Genomic DNA, 20,404 nt, shown 5'->3' with positions numbered 1-20,404 from the left:
AGTACTCTGCTCTCACAGTTCCATTGCGCCTATAGAATAATAGAAGATGACTTTACGACCAAATCCTTACCTGCAGCTTCGGGCCTAGATACAGGTTCTTCTTCTCAAGTCCATGAAGTAACGGGAAACGAAAGTCCAGACCGGGGGCTTGTGCGCCAATGCATGGCAGCCTCAGACGTTCATCACACGCCGTTTCTGGGCGGGTCATACGCTGCTCTGTAGTTGAAAGCCGGGCCGTTGGGGTTGCTGGCGGGGCCCACGGGGTTGTTGTCGTACCACCTGTCAAATTCGAGCAGGCAGAAGCCGGGGTCCTTGAGTGATGGCTTTCGGCCAGCAGGGATTGTCCCAGTGGCCGTCGTCTCTGGGAGGGTTGGCCGAGTGGCCCCAGGGCTCGATGGAGAACTCGGGATGCGTGTCGATGCTGATACCCACCGTGTTTTGCGTCATGCCGGCCTTGACGCTGGCCGGCCGGACGACTGTGGCGCTTATCTTGCTCTCGAGCTGTGAGTCTGTGAGGGCCTTGAGAGGGGGCTTGAAATACATGCTCTTCCACAGCTTTCTGCTATGGCCGGCGCCATTGTTTTCCGGGCCTGGCACCTAATAAATCATCTGGCCGTCCTGGTTCTTGCTAGAGAATTTCCAGGTTGGGCTTGATTAGTCCATAATATTTGTTGAAAAGATACCTCGAAACACAACAAGTCAAACGCTTTGGGTTTTGATATTTTCCTTTTCTTCTTTTACTTGCTGAGGAGATTCTTTGTTGTAATGACAGAGCTCAGGAAAATTGCCAAGGAAATACAATAGCCAACGTTAGGAACAATAGTATTGTGTGTCTCTGAAGAGGAAATGGGCATAGAATAGTCATCATATAAAAGTCGTTTGAGATCAGCAAATCATGGTTGAGATGAGATACGCGGCAAATGAGAAAGGGACAAGTCAAGGGACTAAGTGCAGGCATGGAGAACATGGAAAGATGAGACGACAGTGACAGATCAGGGTAAAGAGGGATAGGAATATGTTGACTCGTGACTCATTAGAAATATACCTGACGACTCTTGGAGGAAACAACATACGCCGCTTAAGAAAAGGATAAGAAAGGAAATGATATGGAAGGAAAGGTAGGATGAAGTGAGATCGCAAGAGGATCTCGAGATTCGTTCGACGCTGGCCAATAAGAAGTCAGGTATGCTTAGCTGCGCGATGCTTGACCAGAGCAGTCTCGCTGAAATATCCTTTCTTCCCAGACTTGTCACAGCCTGGGACGTCGCAGGAGAACGGGGTCCATTCGTGGGCGTCTTTCATGTGCTTGCTGTACTCAGACTGCGTCTTGAAGGGGGTATTGAGGACTCGCGTCTCTATCGGGAGGTCCGTGAAGCTATCATCTCGGTAGCAAGGGCAATTCGAGAAGTGGCACACTTTCAGCATGGAAGGGCGAATAGGTCGGGAGGGGAAGCGTGCCGCAAGCTGGTCGGGCGTCCATTTGTGATAAGTCCGAAGGTGTTGCACAAGATGATCCTTCCTCTGAAAGGCCTTCTCCTTGCGATACCTGGTGCACCCTGCCTCTGTGCACTCGAAAGTAGTGTCAGATTCGCGAAGGCTGAGGATATGGCGGTGGAGGCTGGTGCGTTTTGTGAATGAGTCTCCACATTTACACTCGAACGGAAGGCCCGAGACATGGACGACTTCGGAATGGCCTTGTGCATGTGGTGTATTCTTATGGTCCGCCAGTCGCCATGACCATTCGAAGCTCAGACCACAGTCATATAAGTCGCATACATACGCTGACTGCAGTGGGCTCCGCGTTACTTCCTGAGTAGCCTCCACGGTCATTGGAGTATCAGTGTCCGCTGCAGATGGGTGGACAGGCTGGACATCTTGGTGGGCGGGGACGCAGAAGGTCATGGAAGATTCCGTGGCACATGGAGATCTACAAGTAAACTTGGTCAATATCACAAGGAATTGATTGGCAGGTACCCACGTACCTGTTCACGCCACCTGCAGACTCCTGCATCTGGCTAATCACAAAAGGAGCCACGGGGGCCTGTCGGAACGCACTTCGGATTTTGCACCCTATAAGTCAGCACCCACGAAAAAAAAAATCTCACGTCTCAGAGATATGTGTAGGGAACTGGGGATAGTAAAGTCCGAGGGGGTTGGTATCGGGAACTGCCTCTTCTTCTGGCGGATATTCTTCTCGAGGATGTAAAACAAGCAAAGCAGGGTCGATCGTGCGGTTGGAGAATGCCTCTTCGTCGGAGAATGCCTCTTGCAGCCATGCTCCGTTTGAGTACATCTCGTATTGTGAGCGAGGGTTTGATCAATGTCGAGAATGTCGTCCTTGGGTCGGAGAAAAATTCTTGGTGTTGTCAAGAGGAATGAGCAGGACGGCTGGCTTTTTTGTCGAGAAATGGGATCATGTCAGTGCCAGTGACGAGTGGTAGGGTGCCAGCGAACACATCCATGCAGTGTAGGGTGCAAGTGAGGCGAGCAGTACAGCTTGCAGCTTCGATTGGTTCAAGGCAAGGCACTACTTTGATTTGTTACTTGAAAGTCCAGTGGGTCCGTGAGGTTGATGATAGCAAGACATGATTATGCACAGGAAGAGTGACGGCCAGACACCCCATACTAAGCCGCTTCAGCTCAGAGCCTAGGCTTACGACCCATACATATTGCATTATTTGAGTAGGTAGATGTAGCATGGGCCGACTGGGCAATGATGGTTTCTTGGGCGTCATCTTCGAGCTCAGGTGATGTCATGTCGGCATCACCCCAGTTCGGATTAATGAAAACCGGAGCGAGAAAGAAACGGGGATTTGGCGATGTCCTGACTTGAGACTGAGAGTATTCACCTCCATTGCAAATTCCAAGGAAGCATACACCCTTGTCTTCACACTCCAAGCCATCATTTCGTAGCGTATTTTGACATAGGCGGCACCAGAGAGGAGTGGCTTTACGATGTCGAGCAAAGACGTTACATGGAGCAAGGTACATGTGTACTATCCTGCATCACAGCGCTCTCAAAAAACCGCTAACCTCAAGACTTGAAATCATAGATTGGCATGCTGGGCCTGGGTAGCATGGGAGCTGGCATGTGCCTACTCTTGGCAGAGCATGGCTATCAACTCTTTGGTTTCGACCCCAGTATGCTGGAGTTCAACATACTACTTAATCCACTGAACATCGATTGACCAAGGTTTCAGATCAAGGGAGTGTCAAGAAGCTTCTACACGACAGCAAAGCAGCCGGCCTGAGTGTCGAGGTCCAATCGAGCTACGAGCAGCTTTGCAAACAAGTCAAAGACGGCCATGGACCAGGCCTCTTCATCCTGTCCACCCCTCACGGACCCGCCGTCGATAAACTGCTCAAGGAAATGAGGCCACACCTCGACCGCGGTGATATCATCGTCGACTGCGGCAACGAGCACTGGGAGAGCACCGAGCGGAGGCAGCAGGAGCTGAGCAAGGACGGCATCCACCTCATCGGCTGCGGCGTGTCGGGGGGCTACCAGAGCGCACGGTCCGGGCCGTCCTTCTCGCCCGGCGGAGAGGCCGAGGTGCTCGACAAGCTCATGCCCTTCTTCAAAGGCATCGCCGCGAAAGACCGTCAGGGCCGACCCTGCGTCAGGCCGGTCGGGCCGGGCAGCAGCGGCCACTACGTCAAGATGGTGCACAACGGCATCGAGCAGGGGATGCTGTCCGTCCTGTCGGAGGGGTGGTTCATCCTCGTCCACGGCCTCGGCCTGTCGTACCCGGCCGTGGCGGACGTCTTCGCCTCGTGGAACCGCGACGGGCCCTTGCACGACTGCTTCCTCATCGGCATCGCCGCCGACGGGCTCCAAGCCAGGAATCCCGAGGGCGGTGGGTTCGAGGTGGACGTTGTCCGCGACAAGGTCGTGCAGGACGTCGAGGACTCGGAGGGCACGGGCAACTGGGCGTGCGAGGAGGCCATGGCGCTGCACATGCCGGCCGCGACCATCGTCACGGCGCACATGTTCCGCTACGCGTCGGCGTACGCGTCGGACCGCAAGGAGAACAGGGAGGCCGCGTCGGGCGTCGCTGCTCTGAAGCCGGGCCGGCTTAGGGTCCAGTCGCGCGACGACTTTGTGGCACTCCTACAGCGGGCGACGTACTTTTCCTTCCTGTGCTGCTTCGTCCAGGGGATGGACCTGCTGCGGGCCAAGGACCGCGACCGGGGCTGGGGGCTCGACTACACCGACATCATGCAGCTGTGGCGCGGCGGGTGCATCATCCAGGCCGACGGTGTCGTGGACCTGCTGGACGACATGTACAAGCGGCACGAGCGGCACCGCACGGACGACGTGCTCGCGGACAGCGAGGTGGCCAAGGAGCTGTCGAGCCAGTACTCGGCGGCCAAGCAGGTCGTGCTCGAGGCCGTCAGGGCGGACCTGTACGTGCCGGCCGTGAGCCAGAGCCTCGAGTACTACAAGTACATGACCTCGACGGCGCTGCCGACGCAGTTCATGGAGGCCCAGCTGGACTATTTCGGAGAGCACATGTTTGACACGTGGGACGAGCCGCCGGGGGAGCCGAGGACGGGATCACATCACTATGAGTGGAAGGCGGCCAGGGGCAAGGTCGACGAGTGAGAACGACGCAACGCGGTGGTGTCGATAAGACATTCACACCCTGTACTGTAGATACTTCTTCTCATTCAGGGATACTACATAGAAGCCCGCGAGGCATTCCCCCAAACGCTCCCATCATCAAAGCTTCCCCGCCTGCCGCAGCGCCCTGTCCCCGTCGACCAGCACGCACCAGCCCTCGTCGCCGCGGCCGCCCTCGCCGACGACCACGTTCTGGAAGGCGCCCTCCTCGCGCGCGAGCCGCAGCACCTCGCCGTCGTAGGTGCCCGGCTGCAGCCAGACGCTGGGCACGCCGAGCTCGCGGGCCTCGCGCAGGACCTGGAGGGTGGCGGGCGGCGGCGTGATGACGGACACGGCCGTCTCGCGGGGCCGGGGCAGGGCGGACAGCGAGGGCGCGGTCGGGTGCTCCTTGTTCAGGGCGCGGATGGTGGGCGCGCCCGGGTTGATGGGCGTCACCGGCAGGTCGCGCGCGGCGTACCAGGCGAAGACTGTGTGTGTGCACGGGAAGGTCAGTTGGGCTGTGGGAGCGACGTGTGAGGGTGGGTGGGTGATGATGGTGACGAACTCTTGTGGCCGAACTTGGCTGGGTTGGAGCTTGCGCCGACTACGGCGAAGACGGGGGCCGAGAAGAAGGCCCTGGCTGTTGCCTCGGTACTCATCTTGGTGCTGTGTGTGTTTCCTACGGCGAGGGTGTCTGGTAAGAACACAAGTGGGCGAGACAGACGGGCCGATGGAAGGGTCCCGTCAACGCAGGGCTAGGTGACAATGACTCTGAATCCTTTCTTCTGGTAATACCGTACAGTTACTAAGGGCCCATTGACCGAGGACGGAGATCGCTTTTCTCGCAAGTGATGTTGTTCACGAGAAGAAGTCTGTCTGTCTGGCCTAGCTCCAGATGATCTACTTCCGGAACGGCGCAAAGTTGAAGAAACGACATTCCCGCTGCCGATGTCGCCGGCGTGGGGGGACCCTGTAAGAGCTGCTGAAAGCGGGGTCTCGGCGGATCAAGGGACGCTTTACTAAGACGAGGCAGCTCACATGCTCAAGCTTGGAAGCTTGGATGGCTTTCCCAGATGCCCGTCCACCAACTACGAGGTTATTATCGGCTGGAAACGCTTCAACTCGCCATCCAAACCTCGGATTCGCAAGTCAGGAGCGTCAATCGGCCTTGCGTAGCCACCACGAATGTCTAACTCGGCAGACCTGCGGCCCTGCTGGTTGTAGCGACTGTGTGAATCACTCTCTCCGAGGTATTTTAACCATGATCTCCTCCGCATCCAATGGCGGCACACAGGTAGGTCTGGTGCAATACTCAGAGCCATTGCCGTTCTTGCGACCAAAGCCAACTTAAACAGCCATGTCTACATTTGCGTAGGTGACGCCCAACTTCACGACTTGCCGATGTGATTGGACCTGTTCTACACGACTTACTGACTTGTTTTCCAGCCGTACAGCTTTCGGCCACGCTTCGTACGCGTCCTTCCGCCCGACCTACTCGCCCTCCCTCTTCCGCACCATCCTCGCATATCACAATGAGCGAGGCGGCCATGGCACCGCGCTGGACATGGGCTGCGGTCACGGCATCATGGCACGCGAGCTCGCGCCGCACTTTGACACGGTGCACGCGATAGACCCTGCGGCGGGCATGGTGGAGCAGGCTCGCACGCTCTTGAACAGCATCCTAAACATACACGTCCGCCAGGCGGGCTCCGAGGACCTGTCCTTCCTGCCGGACGACAGCGTCGACCTCGTCGTGGCGGGCCAAGCGGCGCACTGGTTCGACTTCGGCCGGGCCTGGCCGGAGCTGGCGCGCGTGGTGCGCAGCGGCGGCTCGCTCGCCTTCGCCGGGTACAAGGACCACGTGCTGGTGGGCCACCCGGAGGCGAGCGAGGCGTTCCGGGCCTTCTCGTACGGCGAGGGCGAGGTGGCGCCCGGGATCGAGGGTATGGGCCGCTTCTGGGAGTTCCCCGGGCGCGGCATCCTGCGGGACTCGTACGCGGCGATCCAGCCGCCGGCGTCCGAGTGGGAGGGCGTGCGCAGGCTCGCGTGGGACCCGGACGCCGGGGCGGCGGCGGCGGCGGGCGTCGAGGGCGTGCCGCAGGAGGTGCTCTGGCAGCGGCATGCGATGACGCTGGGCCAGCTGGAGGGCTACGTGCGGACGTACAGCGCGTACAGCAACTGGCGGGAGGCGCACCCTCAGCGCAGGCGCAGGGCCGAGGGAGGCGAGGGCGACGTCGTGGACGCCATGTTCGACGCGGTCGTCGACGCGGTGCCGGCGTGGAGGGTCCGGGGAGAGGCGTGGAGGGATGTCGAGGTGGACGCGGTCTGGGGCTCGGTGATCTTGCTGGCGCGGCGGCGATGAGTGTGTAGGTATTGATTATGCTGTGTCTGCTCTGTATTCTATATCAGATTTGTTATACCTTCTCGCTATCAATATGAGGGCGAGATATAAATACAAGCACCGCTCTCAGCAGCAGCAATATCATTAGAAGGGTAAAAGGCGTGTCGGAGGAGTCAAGGTGGAGCCAGCCCTCGATCCTCCCCCGTTGCCGTGCCAGTTTCAGGAACCACAACTTGGGCGACAGCGCATGAAGGCACAGACCAGCAGCCGGCCAGGGACGAGCAAGGGGCCAGTCTTTCGTACAGGGGGGGGCCGAATGCTCAAATGCAATATCTTTGGCAAGGGGACAGCAAACTCTCGTCCCTTTGCTATCTCCTTCACTTCATATACCATTCCGTCCTGAAAACACCATCGCGACGACAGAAGAAGAAGAAGCCAGGCATTCCGTTGCAATCCGACACAAGCAGACATCCATACTTTATGATGGTGAGTCCAGACCAGGCTGACTTTCCCACTTTTAGTGCCCGTCGTCTCCCCTCTGTTTACTCTGTGTTGCCCCGTTGCGCCGTGTAAACAACTGGAATCCGCTGGTAGCCCCCCTCCCAAAAGGAAAAAAAAAGACGCCAAATGGCCAGAAATATTGAGACCGGCGCCGTTTTAGCGCGCTCTTTCAGCGGGCAAGTGCCTCGTCCAGCCCCCCAGGACAACCAAACAGCGTTCGAGAATCAGGGAAATAGCGCCGGCAACCACGAGATCATCCCCCCCCTTGATTGTTTTCGAGAGACCTCGGGAGTCAACAAATCGTCACCAAACCCTCCTCCCATTTCCTGCCCTCGCAACGACGAAGCATACTCTCAAAACCGCTGCTCCTTTTCCCCTTTCTCTCCGCATATACTTTTCTGTCTCGTAGCCGAGCAGAGTATCATTCGCATTTCGGCGCAAAGCACCGAAGAAATACACACAAACCATGGCTTCTTCTTCTAACCAGTACGACGCCCAGGCATCGACCAACTACAAGGAGGCCTTCTCCCTGTTCGACAAGCGAGGAAACGGCCGCGTCACCCTCGACAGCCTCGGCGATCTGCTGCGCGCGTGCGGCCAGAACCCTACCCTGACTGAGATCCGGGATCTCGAGAAGAATGTCGGCGGAGACTGTGAGTAGCTGCATCACCTCCTTGCACCCCTTTTCTCGCATTGGGCAACAATGCGCGTGGCGCGCGGTGCAAAAGAGAAATGGCCAGAGAAGCGCATATCTCTCCGCGCACCCGACTCCCCAGAAGTCTCGAGGAGGCGCATTCTTCTTCAAGACTAGAAAAAAAGGCATGAGAACGTCAAATTTGCTAACCAATTCTGCTTGTTCCTTCCAACGCAGTCGACTTCGAGACGTTCCAGCGCGTGCTGAACCGCCCCGGCGGCTTCCGCGACCCGGGCGAGCCCGAGGAGTACTGCCGCGGCTTCCAGGTCTTCGATAAGGACATGACGGGCTTCATCGGCGTCGGCCAGCTCAAGTACATCCTGACCAACCTCGGCGAGAAGATGACGGACGACGAGGTCGACGAGCTGCTCAAGGCCGTCGACACCAGCTCCGGCCAGGTCAACTACACCGGTGAGTATTTCTGTGGCCCTACGGACTCCCCCCTTTTTGGACGAATACGCTTTTGCTGACGTGAGCTGTCTTTCTCTGTTTGCAGACCTTGTCAGGACGATTCTTGCCAACTAGAACTAGAGCGGTGTGGCGTGACGTGACGAGCGCGAAGCAGGGAGACCGAGGCGTACGACCCCGCAACGAGATGGAGCGTGCTCCGGAAATCATGGCATGCATTTTCGAACAGAAACAGGACAGGCGTTTGATTGTTTTGATACCGTTTTTATGAGATCGGGGTATGAATGGTTGTTTCTGCTGTTTATGATGTACGGAATATGGCATAGACATAGCAAACCCCAAATCTGCCACTCTTGAGAGGACCAGATTCGAGTCCCCAAATAGACTTTCGAGTCTTCTCTACAACAAATTGCCTTCCGTCGGTGTGGTCAAACTCCGGGAGTCAATGTCATGTACACAGCGGACCTATCCAGCACCGCTCCGGTCTCAACGCGCGACTTCTCCGCGACTAACATCTCTCAATTCGAGATGTGACCTTCGAAAACGAAGCTTGACTTGTCAAGACCCACTGGCATAGAGGCAGAAAGCCTGCAAGCGCTTATGGTTTTGTCATCACCGACACAACGCCCTGGCTTCCGCAGGAGTTGTATCGATCCTTCGCGGTCGATCCGATCCTCGTTAGGTTCAAGACAAGTGTACGGTGCTTACAAAGAATACAGTCTTCGGACTTTCGGACTCGGACTGACACTTGTGATCCTGCTGCAACGTTGGGCATCATACAATTCTGTAAGACAACACCTCTCGCCATATATGAGCATGTTCACTCTGCGATCAGTTTCGTCAAGCTACCAGAACATATTCTCGCATCTCAATACGGAAAACGGGTGGACATTGAGATCCATACAAGGCATCCTACACCATGGCATCAGACGACTACGTCTTCACGCGGGACTATATCGACAATAACCGGTGCGTCAATCTCCTGCATCCTACTCAGGAAGCCGGCTCTCTGTGCTGAAAATGCTCTCCTCAGGATCAACCTCCTGCACGGCCTGTGGACCAAGACCTGGGGCTACGTCCTCCATCCGAGGATCCCAACGGACAAGCCCGATCTACGTGTGGCCGATGTAGGCACAGGCACCGGGTGAGTTATTCTCCTCGTTCTGTATGCAGACTCGTGGCCGGCCCCTCGGGACTGAAGAAGTGGCTCCTTTCTACAGTATTTGGCTCTTCGACGTCCGCGAACAACTGCCGCCGTCCGCGCGCCTCGAGGGCTTCGACATCTCCTTCGACGCCGTGCCGCACGCCGCGACCCTGCCCTCCAACGTGTCGTTCCGCCACTGGAACGTCAAGGAGGACCTGCCCGAGGACCTGGTCGGCGCCTTTGACATCGTGCACGTGCGGTTCCTGGCCTTTGTCGTCCTGGACGAGGAGATCCGGGCCGTGGTGGACCGGCTCTTCAAGATGCTCAGTATGTAACTGCTCTGTCTTGTTGAATCCAGGCCCCTGGGAAACATGCTCAGGCCTACCTTGACTCACGTTCAAAACAAAACAAACAAGCTGACTCGTGGGGGGTTGCACCTCTCCCGCCCAGAGCCCGGCGGCTACCTCCAGTGGGGCGAGCCCGACCTGACGACCCTGCGCGTCGACAAGGCCGGCGACGACGTCGCGGCGGACAGCGTCGCGGCGCTGTTCGGCCTGTTCGGCACGCAGCAGGGGGACGCGCGCATGAGGCCCGGCTGGTGCGCGCAGCTGGGCGAGCACTTCTCGGCGGCGGGCTTCGCCGACGTGGCGGCCGACCGGCTCGAGCCGGCGCCGCACTGGTCGTACGTGTTCCACGAGGCCGGGCTCATGATGTTCGAGCTCATCATCCCGCGCAAGGAGGCGGGCGGCGAGGCGATGCGGCGCGAGGTGGAGCGCCTGCTGCCGCTGGCGGTGGCGGAGACGAGGCGCGGCGCGTGGGTGGCGTCGGTGAGGGTGTCGGTCGTCGGGAGGAAGCCTGCGGTTTGATGAGTGGCGGACGGACGGTGCCGTGGTTGTGTACGGAGACAAGTTTCCAAGAGCAACGGCCGGGCTGCGGTGCTGCGGCGGTCTGCTGATGGTCCTCTTTGCGGTCTAGGACCTATCGGCAGCCCGAGAGAGCATGTGTTTTCCTACATAGTAATGGTGACTCTGTGCCGGTAGGGAGCCTCGTAACTCATCGTAAGCCTGGCCAGAAAGCAGTCTCGACTTTCCAAAGGTGACGCAAATCATCTAGCCTAAGACAGAGAATCATCCTTGCCTCCAAGCGAACTCAGTTTGACTTCTGAAACTCTTCCAAAGGGCATGGAATCTTCTGTCTTATTATAGGTCTGCTTCCTCTTGACAATCGTAGCATGCCCGAGGCGTCGGGGTTCAGGCCAGGCTCTCGGTGACTGTTGCGCTTATAATTACTCCAGCTCCGGGATGGAGCAATGAACAGAGTAGCTGGGTCGAGTTGCCGTAGAGGGCTCCAGCAAGGTCCAGCCTCATTTTCACCACCCCAAGAGCCTCCCTGGGCATGCAGATCGTTGCGGGACTCGAGGCCGTGGACCTGAGAATTGTGCCTCGGGAGAATGGAGCTCACACAAGTAAGCCCGTTTGTATGATTGGAGGAACATTGAGGCATTCTCAATTCTCATCAAAGAGCCGAACGGGACAGTGCGTGCCAGCCAGCCTTTCGCAACGCACATGTGCGATGACGAGGTTTGGAATGGTTCACAATCCACAATGTCACAATGTTCACTTCACAATGGACTTGTCCGGGGCAACCCTCGGGCGGCCTGGGCGGGGCTCTGGGGGCACGGTCTAGCCTCTTGTAGCAGCCTTGGAGCTGAAACGAGCTCCGACGCTCCAATGGACATCTGCGAAACGCCCCAGCAACCCCATCAGACTGGAGGGCTGATCTATCCACATCCCCCCTCATGCAGGTCGCTTGCCTCGAACATTTGATCCTATCACAGCAAAACCCAAATCGCCCTGCAGCTTCCATTGCATTCAAAGCCGATTTCGCTCTTTTGATCGCCTACCAAGTAGACAAAGGCCCGTTGTAAGTTTGCTGTGGAGTCATGGTGGCAGTCATTTAGGAAGGATTGTGGATAAAGCGCCGAGCTGACTGCATACGACAGCTTTGAAGCTGCGCATCACTTAAGCAAAAGTCCAGGCCACCATCGCCATACTTGTCTTTCCCCTTCTTCCCCATAACACATCCTACCATCATCACACTGGACATTGATTCACCCTGGCGCCCAGAGTCGTGTCCCCGCCGTCGTCGAAGAGAAAGCGTGTGCCCTTCCTCTTCCTCCTCTCTCTCCTCTTCTTCCTCGTCACCGCCGCCATCCTGGCTGCCCCGCGCCTCACCCCGCGCCTCTCCGCCTTCTTGACCAGCGCCCGCTACCGCTTCGGATCCCCGTCCTCGAGCGGAGCTGCGCCCTTCTCGACCTCGGCCGTCAAGCCCTCCGCCTCGCACAAGACCTTGGCCTACCAGCCCATCTTCAGCCAGTTCCCCGACATGACGGCCGACAAGTACAAGAACCCGCCCCAGGCGCCGCCAGTCTTCACCGGCACCAAGGAGAGCATCGTCTCGGACGCCAAGGCCCTCTGCGACAAGACCCGCTCCCTCCTCGACAAGATTGTCGCCGAGATCCCTGCCGGGGATGCCTCCAAGGCCACTTTCGAGTCGGTCATGCTGCCGCAGCTCCACGACGAGAACGAGTCCGCCCTGACCTCCCGCATCCTCGGCTTCTACCAGTATGTCTCGGCCGATAGCGGGCTGAGGGACGCCAGTACCGAGGCAGAGAAGATCATGGACGAGTTCAGCATCGAGTGCGGCATGCGCGAGGATGTCTACAAGCTGGTCGATACCGTGTTCAAGGCCAAGGGCGGCAACGAGGGCCTGGAGAAGGCGTCGGACATTGACCCCGAGAGCGCCCGCGTCCTAGAGAAGGAACACAAGGGATACATCAAGGACGGCCTTGGTCTCCCGGCCGGCCCTCAGCGAGACAGGTTCAAGGAGATCAAGAAGCGCCTGAGTCAAATCCAGATTGCCTTCCAGAAGAATCTCAACGAGGAGAATGGTGGCATCTGGTTCACTCCCAAGGAGCTCGACGGTGTTCCCCAGGACGTCTTGGACAACCTGGAGAAGGGCACTGGCGAGAATGAGGGCAAGCTGAAGCTTTCGTTCAAGTACCCGGACCTCTTCCCTACCCTCAAGTTTGCCAAGAACCCCGAGACTCGTCGCAAGGTCTTTGTACAGAACGAGAACAAGGTTCGTGAATCACATAAAGACACGCTGTATGACTCTGGATCTAACTCTGGCATCTGCAGTGCAACATGAATGTCCCGCTCTTCAAGGAGGCCCTGCTCCTCCGCGACGAGGCGGCCCGCCTTCTCGGCTACCCCAACCACGCTGCCTTCAAGATCGAGGACAAGATGGCCAAGACGACCAAGACTGTCGATGACTTCTTGGGAGACCTGCGCGTCCGTCTGGCACCCGGCGGCGTCAAGGAGATCGCCCACCTCCGTGAGCTCAAGAAGGCGGATGTCGAGTCTCGTGGCGAGAAGTTCGATGGCGACTACTTCCTGTGGGACCACCGCTTCTACGACCGCCTCATGATTGAGAAGGAGTACAGCATCGACGAGAACAAGATTGCCGAGTACTTCCCGCTCCGGTCTACTGTGGCTGGTATGCTGAAGATCTTCGAGCAGCTCTTTGGCTTCGTCTTTGTTGAGCTGGGCCCCGAGGAGCGCGCACGCTTGAGCCCCACGGGCAAGGCCGAGGACATTGCCTGGCACGAGGATGTCATCATCTTCAGCGTTTGGGATGACGCCTCTGAGGGCGACGGCTTCGTCGGCTATCTCTACCTAGACCTCCATCCCCGCCAGGGCAAGTATGGCCACGCCGCCAACTTCAGCATCTCGCCGGGCTACCTGCAGCGCAACGGCACCCGGCGCTACCCGGCCACGGCGCTGGTCTGCAACTTCAGCAAGCCGACGCCCACGAAGCCGTCTCTGCTCAAGCACGACGAGGTCGTGACTCTGTTCCACGAGCTGGGCCACGGCATCCACGACCTGGCAGGCCGGTGCCGCTACTCGCGGTTCCACGGCACGTCGACGGTGCGCGACTTTGTGGAGGCGCCGAGCCAGATGCTGGAGAACTGGTGCTGGACGCCGTCGCAGCTGCGGTCGCTGAGCGGGCACTACGAGACGGGGGCGTCGATCCCCGACGAGCTGATCGAGAAGCTCATCTCGACCAAGCACGTCAACGACGCGCTGTTCAACCTGCGGCAGCTGCACTTTGGCATCTTCGACATGACGGTGCACACGCCCGCGTCGCACGGGGAGCTCGAGGCGATGGACGTCAGCGCGCTCTACAACGACCTGCGCGTGCAGATCAGCGGCATCCGGGGCCCCGAGGCGCAGGGGGAGCCGAGCACGTGGGGCAACGGGCAGGCGTGCTTCGGGCACCTGATCGGGGGTTACGACGCGGGCTACTACGGCTACCTGTCGTCCGAGGTCTACTCGGCCGACATGTTCCACACGGTCTTCCGGCAGGACCCCATGAACGGCGCCGAGGGCCGGCGGTACCGGCACACGGTGCTCGAGCGCGGCGGGGCGCAGGACGAGATGCGGACGCTGGAGCAGTTCCTGGGGCGGAAGCCGAGCACCGAGGCTTTTTATCGGGAGCTCGGGCTCGACGACGCTGCTGCCAAGGCCAAGGCCAAGGCTTGACTAGATGGTGGTGCTGATGCCATCAGGGGGAGGTTGTAGGTTGGTGGTTGTGTGCCTATGTATGTAGGTAGGTAGGTAGGAACAAGCGTGCAATGATAGGATGTATCACGGACGTGGTGTGTATGTATGAACCTGCCTATGTGGCTTGTGATTGACTACAGAGTACGTGCATTTGGACTGTCGTTCAGACAGAAGCTGGTCTTCGGACTGGGTAACAGAGAACACGGGCACTCGTTGGGTCTTCCAAGTTGGATTTGATGCGTGCACTGACTGACGTTGCAATGGCCGCCCACAACGGGCGGGGCGGGATCTACTTTAGCGCATCTCAGGTGTAGCCACCACCCCGTAAAGTAAACAAACGCGCCAGCGTGGGCCAATAACACGACGCGCCCTGGGGTAAGCCATTATCGATCCCACCATTTTCGAGTACCGGCGCCCGGCGCCGATGTACCATCCAAAATAACAGTCCAAAAACCAAACAGTCTTTGGTCCCAGAGATAAAGTCAAGCTGTCATAGCTGCAAGTTGCCTCTTGGTTCCCTGCCGGCGACATATTGAGAACTCCAGGTGTCTTTTTTCATCTTGCACTTTGCTTTCACGCGCGCTACACCACCCCGCCCTCGACAGTCGCGCCTTCTTGCGCGCAAGGCGACGACGCGCACCGAGCCTCTCGATTTCCAGATCTCGTCACCCATTACCCCCCCCCCCCCCCCCCCAAAAAAAGCCCCGTTTGTAGAGCAGCATTGCTGCTTCAATCTCCCCAGCACTATGGCTGCCGAGGAGATGGACGACCAATACTTCATCTACGAGAACCGCCTCTCGTCTTTCCACGGCCCTCAGCCGGTGCACAAGCGTAGGGCGTCCACCGCCGGATCCAGAGCCCCGAAAGCCCTGACATGGCCTCACAAGAGCATTGCTGCCGCCGATGTATGTATATATACCTTGATCTTTGGTGCTCAGACAACGACGCGCGTATGCCTTCGCGGCGGGTGCTGACACAACTCCTGGTGGCGAAGATGGCGCGAGCAGGGTTCTATTTCAACCCGAGACCCAGCAATCCCGACAACGTCGCCTGCTTCTTGTGTCGCAAGGAGCTCGACGGGTGGGAGGAGGACGACGAGCCGCTGGTGGAACACCTGAAACACTCGCCCGACTGTGGATGGGCCATCTGCGCGGCAATCGAGGTCGAGCTGGGCGACGTTGCCAGGGAAGACCCGCGCCAGCCTCACCTGCTCGAGGCGCGGAAGGCGACCTTTGCTGGCCGCTGGCCGTACGAGGGCAAGAAGGGGTGGAAGTGCAAGACCAAGCAGGTACGTTTGCCGTTCCAGTATTTGCTGCTGTGGCGATCGACGGTACATGGAAGGCACTGACGACCGATGCAGCTTGCCGAAGCAGGGTGGAAATACACGCCTACCCTCGAGTCTGACGACCATACAACATGCGCCTACTGCCAGCTCGCACTCGATGGCTGGGAACCTGGCGACAAGCCGATGTACGTGTCCCTACCATCCACCCCATTGTGTTTGCTCACATATACTCACATGATACCAGGGACGAGCATCAGAGGAGATCCCCAGACTGCCCGTACTTTGCTCTCATCAGCCAAGGTCCCGCTCCCAAGAAGACCGCACGCGGCAAGGCAGCACGATCATCAAAAGCATCGCGCATGTCCATCCAGTCCGTTGCGACCACTACATCAGAGGCACCATCAGTCTCTGAGCTTGCCGCCGACCACGAGGACAGCATCATGACAACGACGTCAGTAGCGACGGCGGGTGGCCGGAAAGCGCCCAAGGGCCGAAAGGCCGCGGGTACCGCAAAGGGCAGAAAGACGCGAACCAAGAAGGAAGATGCAGTCGAAGTCCACGAGGACGCCGAAGCCGAAGCAGAGATGCCTCCGCCGCCCAAGCCCACCAGAGGCCGCAAGCGAGCTAGCGAGGCGGTTGAAGACTCTGTCCTTACCAACGCCGAGGCTCCAGCACCGAAGAAGCGTGCGACGAGGGCAAGAGCTAGTCACGCTGCCGACACGTCTGTCATGACCAACGCCGCTGCCGAGCCCGACGTCGAGATGACAGAAGCCGCACCCGCCAAGCCCAAAGCCACTGGAGGTCGTAAGAAGGGAAGAGCGTCTACTACGAAGCGCACTCGGAAGGGGTCTACCGCTTCTGTCGCCTCGACGGCATCTACTGCGTCACTCCGAGCAGGAGCTCCCGATGACGAAGAGCTCGAGCGGCAATTGCAAGAGGACATGGACCGGCCGCTGACAGACGACGAACACATGGCCATCGACTCTGATTCCGAGAGGAAGAAGGCGCCTCAGCCGACCAAGACGAAAGGAAAGCGGGTCGTGTCCAAGAAGATGGCTGCCCAGAAACACGAAGAGGCGAATGAGGACTTTGCCATGTTTAACCCTGCCCCGGCTGAGCCTGATGAGGCGCAGGTGGACGCCGAGCTCAAGGCGCTTGAGGCGGAGATGCAGGTCGACGAGGAGCCCCAGGAGATTAAGGTTCCCAAGAAGGGTCGCAAACCTGGTGTGCGCAAGGCGTCCAAGCAGACGAAGAAGCAGACGGTGCCAGAGCCCGAGCTTGAGCCCGAGGGCGAGGTGGAACTGGTCGAGCCGGAGCCGATTCCTGAGCCTGAGCCTGAGCCCGTAGTTGAGCCCGAGATCACTGAGGACAAGCCGGCCGAGCCCGAGATCCCTGTTGACCATGATATCAGCATGGCGAGTACGGACACAGTCGTCAAGGGTGGAGCGGGCGGTCGCCTGAGCAATGGCAAGCGGGGACGTGGACGCCCGCCAAAGAAGTCTAGGGTGTCGGAAGAAGATGAAGCTGAAGCTGCTCAACAACTGGTACAGGAAGCGGCAGAGGCCAAACCACCTGTCGAGCAGGCCGCGCCAGAGCCACGGGGTCGAGGCCGTCCGAAAAAGATATCTCGAGTGTCGGAAGTCATCATCGAGGACCGCTCAAGATCAGCATCGCGAGAACCCCCCCAACCAGAGCCGGTTGCAAAGCAGGTGCCCGTCAAGGAGCCAGCGAAGAGGGGCAGGAAGTCGGGATCTGCTGCCGCGGAATCTCAAGCTCAGGCTGCTTCAGTACGCTCCCCTCCTGTCGCCACCACACCGGCCAAGATGCACAAAGCTCTTCCAAAGCTGCCGGTTGAAGCGGAAGCCCCTGCCACCCCTGGCAAGAAACAAATCACGCCTGCACATTCCGCCAAACAAGCTACTCTTTCGCCATCTCAGTCACCTCAGTCGTCGGACGCCGAGAATCGACCACCATCCTCAAAGCCCGCGTCTAGCGCAAAGCGACCGGTTCTTGCTACGTTGGAGACATGCACGCCGGTGCGGGATGGCTCGCCCTCCAAGCGCGCCAACGTTATTGGCGGCCTACAGAGCACTACGCCGTGGACCACTGTGGACCTGGAGGCCGTGTTCAGCATGGACGAGAGCAACAACAAGGAGAATGGGGACATCGTCGCCCGCATGCTGGCCAAGGGCAGTGACCTGGCGTCGCCGGAGCGCCTGATGACGGTGGAGGAGTGGATCTACCACAATGCAGGAAAGGCGGAGCAGCAGCTCAAGCACGAGTGCGAGACCATGGTCAGCGCCTTTGAGAAGGAGGGTTCGCGGGCGATGAGGGTCCTGGAGGGGATCGTCGTCGATTAATGGATTGATGCATGGACGGATGGACTTATGACACTTGGCAATTGTACAGGGGTGTCAGAGATGATTATGGGCCGGCAACCAGGGAATTCCGACCATGCGTCGTGAGGGTGATGAAGGATAATTATGACATGGGGACTGGGCTCTCGGTGGGGATGGCGTTTTTTGTGTGTAGATGGGACTTGGTGAGGGATTGTTTTTTTGCCCTTTCCCTCTGGCGATTGTACGAGATAATGGGATCATGGGCCTTGAAAAGATAGATGCTCGGCATTGAGCGCATGATGATCTTCCTTCTCTTGCTTATCGCTGCATGTTGTGCTTGCCTGGCTTTTTGGTCATCTTTCTTGTGCTGACATTACTGAGCAGACCGACTACAGTGGATTTATGGCAAGGACCATGGATGAAGCACACAAACCGACATGTCACGGATGGCTGGTGCGGATTGGGGGAGTTGTTGTTGTGAGAGGCTCCATCGCGAGCAGGGGGTCGGGGGGCCAATGGCGGTCAACCGTGCATGAACCACAACTCACCGTCTCCCACCACCAAGGAGCGGTCAATCCATTCGTTTTAGGCTCGTCCCGTTCGTCACCAAGCCCCAATGAGGAAGGACGGGCATGCCATTCTTGCAAAAAGAGGCATGGTTTGAGAATGCCAACCACGCGGTCCCAAGGTTGCCTCTTCACGAAGGATTGCCGGCCGGTGCGGCCCACACACAGTTGGCTAGGCCGTCTGCACCTGGGCTTGGCTTGCAGGGGTCGCGAGATGCACTGGCGCCCAACGAGCGGTGTCGAGGCCCCCCCTCGACCGGACGAACGACGGCGGAGCGATGCGATGGCCTGTCAATTATGGGGAAAGTGCCACTGGGTAAGGGTTTCTACGGAAAGCGGTGGCCGGAATGGGATGGCTGGGCCCATGCAGCTCGCAAGCAGGTGGCAGCTGTCTATTGGTCGTTGACAGGGAGTCTACTTTCGACATGGACGACGATGGTCAGTGAGTGGGGAGAGGGAGGAGGGAGGAGGGAAAGGAGAGAGCGGTGACGGGGAGGGCGGCGGGCGGCGGATTGTGGATATCGTCAAAGCCCGCCGTGCTTGTCGTCTGCATACAAAAGGGCGGCCTGCCGGGTGTCTATGTCTCTTGTCTGAAGTTTTGGTTTCCCCAACCGACCTCTCTGGGATAACCAGAGGGCAAGGGGACACGATCAGTCTCCTTTTTTTTCAAACGACCTTTTCCCCGACAAAACTTCACGCCTGGTGCGGAACCCACCCCCACGACATGGACCTCCCGATCTGTGCTACCGTCTCCGTGCTGGAGATGGCGGCGCTCGTCGGGGTCCAGGGCTCCTCGTTTGTGCTGGCCAGCACGACCAAGCTGCAGTTCCTGTGGCTGTTCTTTGGCCTTTTCTTTGTCCAGTCGATGCTGGTGCAGACGTTCTACGTCCTTGTCCAGCCTTTGTTCTTTTCTTCGCCTGCTATGAGTCTGCCCGAGTCAAAGGTACGGGTTGATGTCCCTTTGTTCCTCCCCCTTACCACCCCCCATTCGATGGGTCTGTGTCTGTGTGTGTGTGTGTGTGTGTGTGTGTGGAGAAAAGAGGAAATACTGACAAGGCGGGTGCAGAACGACAATGTCGTCCTCGACAACACGGAGCTGCCCACCTCGGCCGACGGCGTCGACGCGCGCAAGCATGTCTCCCAGACACGCTGCGACTCGCTCCAGAAGCCCGGGTTTTCCGCCGGCCACCAGCTCATCAGCACGATTACCTGCCCGGGGATGCTCTTCCCGGAACGGCAAGAGTTCAGCAACAACATGCAGCGCAGGATGAGCTTTAGTACTCTCCTTCGGCCTTCCAGTGCCTGGGGATAGCACGGACTTACATCGACCTCTTTTTTATGACGTCTCGCCATTGGGACACTACCCTCCCCGTTCCGCCTCCTGGACAGACGGTTGTTCTTTGCCTTGGGTTCTGATTCGGACTGGTGGGAGGATATACGTGTGTGGAATGTACCGCCACTCTCTTTCTACCTACTCGGTCTGATGATCACTCTGGTATACACCCGTGGTTTCCTCTTTCTCCTTTTTGTTTCTTTCCTGGATCTGTGGCGGCGATTAGTAGCAACCGGACGGTCAGGCGAAGATATACAGCTCGACGATTTCGGTGGAAGCGAAGGTTGGAGCTTGGATTTGGGGAGAATTGGAGAGATTGGAGACCCGACGGAAGGGATGGGAAGGAAAGCCGTACTGGAAGGCGATGAGCCTTTGCAGTCACGGACAAATGGTTTTGATTGCTCAAGATCCTGCCGATCTTGGGTGGTTTGATTAATGATGATGGTACAAGAAAGATATGATGGGTTCGACGCTTATCCCTCTAGTACTGGGCTTCACAAGGTTCGAAGCCGGGGAACGAGATTACACTGCTACATGTTGTTTCTTTTGTCAGACAGGGAGTAGG

General features: G+C 58.2%; 9 protein-coding genes across 9 annotated transcripts; 7 read left to right on the top strand and 2 right to left on the bottom strand.

Moving 5' to 3' along the window:
- Positions 1 to 282: 282 nt before the first annotated feature.
- Positions 283 to 2,293, bottom strand: E0L32_000291 (uncharacterized protein; the record flags this gene model as incomplete). Its single annotated transcript, XM_031137151.1, has 4 exons — positions 283 to 597; positions 1,210 to 1,927; positions 1,983 to 2,054; positions 2,106 to 2,293. 4 exons carry the CDS (start codon positions 2,291 to 2,293, stop codon positions 283 to 285), a joined length of 1,293 nt encoding a protein of 430 aa, XP_030997668.1.
- Positions 2,294 to 3,059: 766 nt separating this feature from the next.
- Positions 3,060 to 4,606, top strand: E0L32_000290 (uncharacterized protein; the record flags this gene model as incomplete). Its single annotated transcript, XM_031137140.1, has 2 exons — positions 3,060 to 3,141; positions 3,201 to 4,606. The coding sequence occupies 2 exons, from the start codon at positions 3,060 to 3,062 to the stop codon at positions 4,604 to 4,606; spliced, it is 1,488 nt and encodes a 495-aa protein (XP_030997667.1).
- Positions 4,607 to 4,723: 117 nt separating this feature from the next.
- E0L32_000289 (uncharacterized protein) lies at positions 4,724 to 5,262 on the bottom strand (the record flags this gene model as incomplete). The annotated part of the gene is made up of 2 exons (XM_031137129.1): positions 4,724 to 5,121; positions 5,169 to 5,262. 2 exons carry the CDS (start codon positions 5,260 to 5,262, stop codon positions 4,724 to 4,726), a joined length of 492 nt encoding a protein of 163 aa, XP_030997666.1.
- A 602-nt stretch (positions 5,263 to 5,864) lies between these two features.
- E0L32_000288 (uncharacterized protein) lies at positions 5,865 to 6,965 on the top strand (the record flags this gene model as incomplete). Its single annotated transcript, XM_031137117.1, has 3 exons — positions 5,865 to 5,901; positions 5,959 to 5,974; positions 6,050 to 6,965. 3 exons carry the CDS (start codon positions 5,865 to 5,867, stop codon positions 6,963 to 6,965), a joined length of 969 nt encoding a protein of 322 aa, XP_030997665.1.
- Positions 6,966 to 7,911: 946 nt separating this feature from the next.
- E0L32_000287 (uncharacterized protein) lies at positions 7,912 to 8,664 on the top strand (the record flags this gene model as incomplete). The annotated part of the gene is made up of 3 exons (XM_031137106.1): positions 7,912 to 8,098; positions 8,317 to 8,550; positions 8,636 to 8,664. 3 exons carry the CDS (start codon positions 7,912 to 7,914, stop codon positions 8,662 to 8,664), a joined length of 450 nt encoding a protein of 149 aa, XP_030997664.1.
- An 802-nt stretch (positions 8,665 to 9,466) lies between these two features.
- On the top strand, positions 9,467 to 10,557 carry E0L32_000286 (uncharacterized protein; the record flags this gene model as incomplete). The annotated part of the gene is made up of 4 exons (XM_031137095.1): positions 9,467 to 9,516; positions 9,581 to 9,691; positions 9,768 to 10,018; positions 10,142 to 10,557. The coding sequence occupies 4 exons, from the start codon at positions 9,467 to 9,469 to the stop codon at positions 10,555 to 10,557; spliced, it is 828 nt and encodes a 275-aa protein (XP_030997663.1).
- Positions 10,558 to 11,489: 932 nt separating this feature from the next.
- On the top strand, positions 11,490 to 14,295 carry E0L32_000285 (uncharacterized protein; the record flags this gene model as incomplete). Its single annotated transcript, XM_031137084.1, has 3 exons — positions 11,490 to 11,614; positions 11,818 to 12,832; positions 12,892 to 14,295. The coding sequence occupies 3 exons, from the start codon at positions 11,490 to 11,492 to the stop codon at positions 14,293 to 14,295; spliced, it is 2,544 nt and encodes an 847-aa protein (XP_030997662.1).
- Positions 14,296 to 15,062: 767 nt separating this feature from the next.
- Positions 15,063 to 17,961, top strand: E0L32_000284 (uncharacterized protein; the record flags this gene model as incomplete). The annotated part of the gene is made up of 4 exons (XM_031137073.1): positions 15,063 to 15,221; positions 15,311 to 15,604; positions 15,677 to 15,786; positions 15,846 to 17,961. The coding sequence occupies 4 exons, from the start codon at positions 15,063 to 15,065 to the stop codon at positions 17,959 to 17,961; spliced, it is 2,679 nt and encodes an 892-aa protein (XP_030997661.1).
- A 1,269-nt stretch (positions 17,962 to 19,230) lies between these two features.
- Positions 19,231 to 19,818, top strand: E0L32_000283 (uncharacterized protein; the record flags this gene model as incomplete). Its single annotated transcript, XM_031137062.1, has 2 exons — positions 19,231 to 19,449; positions 19,573 to 19,818. 2 exons carry the CDS (start codon positions 19,231 to 19,233, stop codon positions 19,816 to 19,818), a joined length of 465 nt encoding a protein of 154 aa, XP_030997660.1.
- Positions 19,819 to 20,404: the final 586 nt, after the last annotated feature.

Source organism: Thyridium curvatum (assembly GCF_004353045.1).
Source record: "Thyridium curvatum strain D216 chromosome Unknown NODE_1_length_1224711_cov_81.814160, whole genome shotgun sequence".
NCBI lineage: Eukaryota > Fungi > Ascomycota > Sordariomycetes > Thyridiales > Thyridiaceae > Thyridium > Thyridium curvatum.
Note: the sequence above shows the minus strand (reverse complement) of the source record. Positions and strands in the feature narration are given on the sequence as shown.